Source organism: Nansenia antarctica, assembly GCF_963989245.1.
Source record: "Nansenia antarctica genome assembly, chromosome: 4".
Lineage (NCBI taxonomy): Eukaryota > Metazoa > Chordata > Actinopteri > Argentiniformes > Microstomatidae > Nansenia > Nansenia antarctica.
The window spans coordinates 13,114,859-13,124,296 of record NC_137689.1 but is presented as its reverse complement, the minus strand read 5'-3'; the positions used below and the strand labels follow the sequence as shown (position 1 = coordinate 13,124,296).

At 43.7% G+C, this 9,438-nt stretch overlaps 1 protein-coding gene across 1 annotated transcript in view; it reads left to right on the top strand.

Moving 5' to 3' along the window:
* galns (galactosamine (N-acetyl)-6-sulfatase) overlaps window positions 1-9,320 on the top strand; it is a 22,785-nt gene extending 13,465 nt beyond the window's left edge. The window contains exons 12-14 of the mRNA XM_080529974.1: window positions 3,736-3,857; window positions 8,108-8,225; window positions 8,873-9,320. Of these exons, the coding sequence (XP_080386100.1) occupies window positions 3,736-3,857; window positions 8,108-8,225; window positions 8,873-8,959 (327 nt within the window). The 3' untranslated portion in view covers window positions 8,960-9,320. The remainder of the gene's footprint in view (window positions 1-3,735; window positions 3,858-8,107; window positions 8,226-8,872) is intronic.
* The last annotated feature ends 118 nt before the right edge of the window (window positions 9,321-9,438 follow it).

Below are 9,438 nucleotides of genomic sequence, written 5' to 3'. Positions count from 1 at the left end.
AGAACCCCTTGGCCATGGCTTTTTGTTTCAAACGTGCCCGTTTGTTTTATGCCCCATCGGTCGCTTAAATTGCTCTCTCCTAGAGGGCCGCTGAATCAATACACGCCTCCTTTATCAGCTCATGTGAACTGGAGTGGAACTTCACAAATAATGGCGTCTGATTGCCTGTGAGTTGCCTATCGATTGGTGTGTGTGTGTGTGTGTGTGGGTGTGTGTGTGTGTGTGTGTGTGTGTGTGTGTGGGTGTGTGTGTGTGTGTGTGTGTGTGGGTGTGTGTGTTGTTGTGTGTGTGTGCATATGTGTGTGCACGCAAAGGATGGTTTGAAGGAGAGGCTCTGGTGCTCCAAAACCTGCCCTTAAAGTTAACATGTTGAGATGGACGTGCATTCATAGCCTTGTAATGACATTTGACCGCCACATCTTAGAATACAGTAGAATACTGTAGAATAGGGGTTAGCGGTTAGCGGTTAGGGTTATGTTAGGTATTGTTAGGTATGTATGTTAGGTATATGTTAGGGTTATGTTAGGTATATACACTATATGGACAAAAGTATTGGGACACCCGAACATCACACCCATATGTGCTTGTTGAACTTCTCATTCCAAAACCATGGGCATTAATATGGAGTTGGTCCCACCTTTGCTGCCATAACAGCTTCCACTCTTCTGGGAAGACTTTCTACTAGTTTTTAGAATATGGTTGCGGGGATTTGCTCCCATTCAGCCACAAGAGCATTAATGAGGTCGGGCACTGATGTTGGGCGAGAAGGACTGGCTCGCAGCCGGCGTTCCAATTCATCCCAAAGGTGTTCGATGGGGTTGAGGTCAGAGCTCTGGGTGCAGGCCAGTCAAGTTCTCCCAGACCAAACTCGGCAAACCATGTCATTATGGACCTCACTTTTGTTTATATGGGCATTGTCATTCTGAAACTGGAAAGGGCCTTCCCCAAACTGTTGCCACAAAGTTGTAAGCATACAATTCTTTAGAATTGCATTGTATGCTGGAGCATTAAGATTTCCCTTCACTGGAACTAAGGGGCCTAGCCGACGATAATTGTGTCCACATACTTTTGTCTAAATAGTGTATGTTAGGTATAAGTTAAGTATGTATGTTAGGTATAGGTGTTAGGGTTATGTTAGGTGTATGTACAGTATGTATTTTAGATATATGTTAGATATATATTAGGTATGTATGTTAGGTATAGATGTTAGGGTTATGCATTAGGAAAGACTGGTTAAAGTAGCCGTATGAAAGTAACAATAACAAAGTTATTTTTGGTAAACAGCTAAGAGATGGGACTGGAAAATGTAACTTCTCTCAAATATATGAATGAAACTATGGATGCAAGGACTGACTCCCCAGGAACAGGGTTGAAAGCATACAGAATGCAGTTTCTCAGCATTCCTGCGCTCCCACCACCACCACCAACCTACCTCCACACAGCTTTCACCCTGCTGAAAACATTAATTATGGCAAAACCTACGTCAGTATGTATTGTTTTATGACTACTCATTGTATTATATATATATTCATATAATACATGCTTGCATGGTCATTTAGTACATTACTTTTAATTACATGTATTTATGAATTTACTTTTATCCCATTCAGGCTGGCCACGGGCTTGTGTCTTTTTCAGTTATTTGCCATTTAACAAGATCTGCACTAAATTAAATGTTTGCAATTGTAACTGTAATGAGAGAATGCTAAGTAACAATGCAAATTAAGAGTTACTTTCTTCAGGGAAAGTATACACCATAAATCCGGCTTTTGCATTCCATTATAGGCTCCCTTTTCTTTCTCTTATACTGTTCACTTTCTCACTGGGGTTGAAAGGGAGCGCTGCTGTATCTCTGCTACATTATTAATGGAGATATGGAGTCCTGCTGCTTCTGCTCCTTCTTCTCAGATACAGATACCAGGCCTTTCTTGCAATCCACTGGGGTTTAGGCTCTTTTACATTTCCAAGACCATGGCACTGAGACAGCTTCAAAGGACAGTGTAGGCTACACTGAATCATTGGATCATGAGGGGGACTGTGAGGTGTACTGAAGTGTATCTGTGTGTCTGTGTGTGTGTCTCTCTATGTCTGTCTGTGTGTGTGTGTGTGTGTGTGTGTGTGTGTACGTGTGTGTGTGTGTGTGTCTGTCTGTCTGTCTCTCTGTGTGTGTGTGTGTGTGTGTGTGTGTGTGTTTCAGACTGTGCGTGCTTGTGCTCCTTTGAGCGTGGCTGTTTGTAGTCCCAGAGGGGGGTAGATAGAGTGCCTTACAGATGAGTGCTCTCTCAATATTAGTTGTGCTCCTCGCAAGGGCCCTGGGAGGGGGTCTAGGAAAGGAGGGGGGTGTCCAGGAGGCATCTCTGGGGGGTCTGAACGGGGAGGGGGGGGGGGGGGGGGTCGCTACCCCAAAACAGGGGAGGAGGGTGTGTGAGGAAGACATAGGGGAGTCAGTCTTCACACCAGGTGGGTGGGGCTCTGCAGGATCCTCCTATCATGTCCAAACAGTCACATAAGTGGTCGTACACCACGGCCTCAGGACCAGAGATGGCTGTATGGCTCTGTTTTTAGAGCATGGTGTTAGTTACGCTTAGATTTGGGTTTGATTCCCGGTGGGGCTATATATATGAAAGAGTACACACTCACTTTTTAAGTCACTTTGGATAAAGGCACAGTAAATGGCGTACAGGTGCATCTAAAAAAAATTATATTATGGAAAAGTTCAATATTTTCTGTAATTTTATTCAAAAAGTGAAACTTTCATATATTCTAGATTCATTACACATAAAGTGAAAGTAGCCCCAACCAAGTATTGAGTGCATAAATGAACATACCTTTCAGAAGGTCGACATTTCTGTATTATAAATCCCTTTTTTTTTCTTTTTTTACTTTTTACGTTGTTTTTTTTAGACGCACCTGTATTAGAGAACGGGGGTACTCCATCATGTCGCTAAAGGAAAATTCTGTCTAATTTTTTATAAATCTCGCAAAATTGATCGAAATAAGCCTGGATTTTCCTTTAACAACGTTGATGGAGTACCCCCCAGGTGCGAAAACCTGCATGCTTTAGCATTGGCATTTGGCTAGGGGATTTTGTGGATTTAATCAAATGTAGCGAGCAGCAATGGCCCTCCTCAACTATGACTTTCATGAATACAGGATACAAATGTGTTTAAGGACGTAGTTGTAAGTGTATTGCACTTTTTTCTTTGTTGACACTGTGGTTTTATTTTTTCACCATGGGCCAGGGTGTTGTTGTTTGTGAGATGTACAAATAGATGAAATAGATATCAATGGTACTTCAAGCGATCGATGATTAACATATCAATGTTTCAATGTTGATTTATGGTTGTCAATGTCTGTCTATTTTATTCCGTCTCTATTCTGGGGTTTTTGGGCCATTGTCCCTCTTTATTCTGCACTAGTGGGGGGGGTGTGCTGCCCCTAATACCAGATCACACACACAGGTGAAAAGCCAGGGTGTTTGGATTTCACTCTGGCCTGTTGTAGGTGGACACCATTGGGAGGCCCGAACATTGCCATCCATCTTGTCTTTTAATTGAATGTTCTTCTCAAGGGCACATTCTCAGGGTCAGCTGAGTTACCTGAGTCTCCTGTGTCCTCTGTGAAGTGATTGTTAGAAGCTAAAGATCTGTGTGTGTGTGTGTGTGTGTGTGTGTGTGTGTGTGTGTGTGTGTGTGTGTGTGTGCGTGTGTGTGTTCTCTCTCTCCACTCTTCCAGGGCATTAACTTCTGTCCGGGCCAAGAGGTGTCAGGTGTGACCACCCACAGCCAGAAGGAGCACACCATGCAGCCAATCATCTTCCACCTGGGGCGGGACCCTGGGGAGAAATACCCAATCAGGTCAGGCTCCCGAAAGAACAACAATTTTCTTGTCCTGTTCCATTGTACCAGACATAAAGAAAAAGCAATGAAAGTAACTCTTTACAAGCATACTGTAATGCATTATGGTGTCCTTCAATGTCTCAGTGTGATCTGATAATGATAGTTATTATCAGCCATTTTGGTTTGATCAAAAATTGCCGCATAAGAAGGACATTTGACTGATTTTAATTAATTCGTAAAAAATTACACTCCTACCATCCTGTTAGTTATAATGCAATATACATGAAGTCTTTAAATAAAGCCAATAAGAAAGATTAACGTCCAAACTCCCCACAGTGAAACGGCAGTCTTCTGGTTAGGCTAAATATGAGATGAAGAGAGTTGTGTGAGTGCGTGCGTGCGTGCGTGCGTGCACACGGGCAGGGGGGAGGGGCATTGTGGGATGTTTGAGGACAGTCTATGGGATCAATACTGATCCAGTTCTGTGAAAGAGGCGCAGTGAGGGCAGAAGATTGATCCACGCAGCTCTGAGACGGCTTGATTAAACGCTCCTCTTTGTGATTGCAAACAGCTCTTTAAAGATCACTATCTCACTCCCCAGACCCTCGCGGCTGGAAGTTAAAATTGCGAGACAAATTGTTCTGGTATAAATTCAGAGGGTAGTAGTGCTGTTTAATGGACTTTTGTGTTGTGCCTGTCTGTGAACATGAACCCTGAGTAGCACTAAGGCTCACTGATGGAAGGGTAATGACCCAAAAGCCAGTTGAGTTCTGCACAAAAAGTGCTTTGTTGATTTGTATTCTAAGGTGTGCATCAACACAGTGTGAAATTGTAACCATGTCAAAAATGCGCGCAAAAACACTGCCGTGAGTGTACGATATACAATGTTCTAAGGTAACAATAGAAATATGATTCAGTCAAATTGTCACCCACACCCACAGAGGAACAAAAGGGCTGCTGACATACATTCTCATAATTTTCATAATGATTTGATGAGGGAATACAATTTTCCTATTATCTGTCTTTTTCTCTGATCCGTCTTCATTCTCCTTAATGTGTTCTTCTGTGGGATTAGCACCTTTCCCCCAGGCTGTTACACACCCTCCGGCTGGCTCCCTGCATCTCACCCTCTGTCGGTCTCTCACATTCTTTCTTTCTTCACCCCCCCCCGCTCTCTCTCTCTCTCTCTCTCCCCCCTCCCTTAATTTCCCCCTACTCCTTTTTCTTCCTTGAAGGGAGATGGAATTATTAAACATTAATGTTGTTTTTGATCTGCCCATCCTCTCTCATATTCAATCCACAGAGTGGAAAAACAAAAACAAAAACAAAATCAATATGTGTGCTGTGTTGAATGCTGGGGAGTAAATTTGGCCGTGCACCAGACAGATGAAGGAGAAGTGGTGCTACTATGGCACCTCTGGAGATCCCCCCCCTCTCCCCTTCTCTCCTCTCCAAGTGTGTGGGGGTCATCAGGGTGGGTCTAGGGTGGGGGGGGGGGTCACAATACTTCCAACCCATCTTTCCAGCTCCCTTTCTCTCTCCTCTCCTCCCTCCTTCTCTCTGTCCTGTCTGTATGTCATGCTGCTGGCCGTGTGCTCCTTGGGCACCCAGCTGGACCGGCTGGCCATCATTAATCTCTGTCTGCACCTAAAGAGCCACTTAAGATGATGTAGGGCCTGTCTGCAGACATACCTTCAGTAGTGTGGCAGGCAGGCACAGCGAGGAGCACACGCTGCCCAGTCCACCACTAGCATAGCTTTACCTAGCCTGGCCTCTCTCTGGCAAGCTGAGTCCTCAGGCATCTGTGACACCTCCTCATACAGTGAGGACAGCCATAAAGAACATACTTTTGTATAACTAAGAAAGGGTGTGTTTATGCGATTAACAACATTTTACATTATTATATACAGTGTATATATATATATATATATATATATATATATATATATACAGTATATATATATATATACTTTTTATCCTCATTAAGGCCCCTGTGCTCCTTCTGTTGGTCTGGTTGACTGGGCCTGGCACCAAATAAGACGGTTCAGGTCTCCCTGCGCCCTCCCATGGGACTGGCCTTAGTCCTGCTCCAGCCTCTCTGCCTCTACCTCCCCTCCCCTCCCCTGGGTCCTCGTCACCCCGCGCCACTGAGCACTTAAGTCCCAGCCTGCCTCTGGCTAATGTAGCAGGCTGCCCTGCTGCACACTCTGGCCTCATCTGCTGCCGACAAGTACTTCAGTCCCCAATCAATAGTCTTCACTGAATTGCTCAATTTCCACAGGAGGGGGAGAAAGAAGGCAGAGGTATTTGATTGTCTCTTCAATCCCCCCCCCCCCCCCCCCCCCCCCCCCCTCGCCTGCTGCGGCTGTGTGTGTGTGTGTGTGTGTGTGTGTGTGTGTGTGTGTGTGTGTGTGTGTGTGTGTGTGTTTTACCAGTGGGGTTATGAATCAGTAATCAGAGTGGTGACACACCTGAGCAATGCCCCCTTCCCCCTGGGTGTCATGCATTATAAATCAAAAGACTTAATTTGCATGCAGTGGTGTTATTATTCCAGATTTAGCATTTGCACCAGTGAGCTAAGGGTTATAATAACGATAATGAGCCGCGCTGACTGTGGGTTTTTCATTGTTTATGGGGAGATAAATACATTTTCTATTGTTCTTCTTTTTTTTAAATTATATCTCAGGAGGCTCAATGCATGGACAAAAATGTGATTTTTGTAGGATATTGTACGTTGTGTTCGGCCTCTGTTCTACTTGAATGTTGAGTTGGAACACCTTCAGCTCTTTGATGTATGTTTCTAATATTTCCAGAGATAAAGCTGCTTCAGCAGTTATCTTCAAATGAATCGCAACAATCGATACTTAGCTCGGATGGGATGGTAATGAAATCTTCATCATTTTGATCAAGATATTGTCTCTGTCTATGAAGCAGAATTCATGATTACACATACATTTTACGATTTAGTATGAATCTTAACACACGCGTTTGTGGCGACCTTTATTCTTTTGAGATAGGATCAAGGCTATGGTAAGTTATGATTGTGTGGTATCGCATCAATCAACCATAACAAATAACCACCAACCCACAGTGTAGATACTTCAGACCTTTTTTTTGGTTTGTTTCTGTTGTTTTCTTTGTATGCTTATGGTTAATGTGTAAATATCTCCTCAACCCTACTGTCCTGTACACATGACATTGTTTTGTTTAATCCTACATGAAAAATGGAAAGGAAAAAAATCCAAATGCAAAGGAGTCCACTGGCCAGTAGACTAATGATTTTGATGGGATAGCAGAAGGTGTGACTAGAGGAGCAGCTCATGGGAAGGGGAGGCGGAGGCGGGGGGGGGGGGGGGGGGGGAGCAGGTGCTAGTGTGTGGTGGAAGCCCCAGTGCCCTCTGGGAGAAACGGGGGAGCATTAGGGGAGTGGAGGTGCGAGCCGGACAGGGCCTGGGGTTATTACACTAATTGACACTTCACCTCACACACACGCACACACTCCCCAGGGGCCAATCAGAGGGCTGGCTTTTGGGGTGGGGTGCAGGGGGATGTAGCAGGCACAGGTGCTGTTTTAGGGGGGGGTTAATTGCACTGGTGATATTTGTCTATCTGTGTGCCACACCACCAACCACCCACCCCCTTTCCAAACACAGAGAGCCTATTAACCCTACAGGTCCTATTGAGAGCAGCGTTCCTTTGAAACACTTCAGGGCCTCTGTGTTTTACACACTGAATATAATAATGCACAGAGGTGCTGGCGCTGTGTCCAACAACAGTAATTGAGAGACAAGGGAGGCAGGGTACATGGCCAGTTCTGCTGGCTGTGTGTGTGTTCAGTCCTGTGTGGGTGTGGGTGGAGGGGGGGGGGGGGGGGGGGTTCAGTAGTCATTAGTGTGTACTTTCTTTAACAATGTTTGTGAAAGATTGTATCAGCCTGTTATTAAGCTGGGTAATGTTAACAGGATGCACGTGTGCGTGTGTGTGTGTGTGTGTGTGTGTGTGTGCTCACTGACCTTCTGTCTATATGCTGTGACTGACATGTTATTTGTTTGAAATTGTTAAACCTCTGAGTTGAGTGTATGTGCGTGGGCGGTGGTGTCTGACTGGACATAGTGGTTATGGTTCACATACACTATTAAATTAAGGTGTGTGAATGAAAGGTATGGTTTTGTATAATATTTCAATCATATATCTGTGTGTGTGTGTGTGTGTGTGTGTGTGTGTGTGTGTGTGTGTGTGTGTGTGCGTGTGCGTGCATGCGTTTGCAGGGTTGTGACTAAGGAGTACCAGGATGTATTGAGGCAGATTACACCAGTAGTGGAGCAACATAAGAACAGTCTGGTGCCGGGGATGCCCCAGCTCAATATGTGTGACATGGCTGTCATGGTAAGATCAACACAGTGTCCTGGTTTAACGTTACTTGATTCAATATGATTGTTTTTTGTGGGGGGTCTTTTCTTTTCTTTTTCATATCATTATATTGTATCTAAGGCTTTTGTTTTCAGTGTTAACATTGCTGACTAGGGGATGGAGAGAAGGTGAGAGAAGGATAAAAAATAAATGGATAAAAAGCTTCCCATAGCGGGGCCTTTCTCATTACCTCTGTCTATTCAGAGCTCCTGCTTTTCACTCTACTCAGTAGGAAGAGTGCTGCTGAGTCGTTCCAGTCTGGCAATTTATGCCTTTCAATTTCAGATTTGTTTACCAGAGTTATTTTCTTTCCCTTTGTTTGCCAAATAATATATTATTATGTTGGTGGAAATCAGAAATACTTTCCTCACTGCAGAGTGATTGCTGGACTTTTTATTTTATTTTTATTTTTTTTACCGTTTTTTGTGTGTGTATATATATATATTAAAAAGATGGATTTGGTTTTGGTTTTACAAAATAGCTTCAAAGAAACATGGCTTTGTATCCTGAAACGCTCTCAATGAATCTGAGATGTGTGGATCACTCATGTAACAGCAGTGCCTCCATGTGGTTTATCTGGAGAACACAACACAGGTCTCTGATGTGGTGTCTTTCTCATTCAGAACTGGGCACCTCCAGGATGTGAGAAGTTAAGAAAATGCCTGAAAGCCCCAAAATCACAGCCCTGGAAGTGTGACTGGCCTCACTAGCTGTTGCTCTCTGAGCATCCGTGGGAAGAGGAACTATATCAGCTGGGATGGACAGTGCCTTGCCAATAATGAAAAGCCATTTTCTGTGATTATACATTTGAATTGTTGAAGCTTTATGAATAATATTGAGGAAGAGAGTCTCTGGGGAAGGTACAATCAAGCTCATTTGCTATTGCAATATATTTAGATGTTGTAACATGTCCTTTTGATAACATGTCCTTTTGATAACATGACCTTTTGATAACATGACCTTTCTAACACAAGGTGCTACTGAAGTGGGGCAAAAAATGTTTTCTTTTGACATATCTCATTACCGGTCAAAAGTTTTAGAACACCAACTTTTTTCCATTTTTTATTTAAATGTAGCTAAAATGTATGTTTATGTTTATGATTTATGTTAAAAGTTTGTGAACGTGTATGTAAAGTATTCTATACAACCCTGCCCTGACCACACAATTAAATGGAAGGAATTTCGTTTT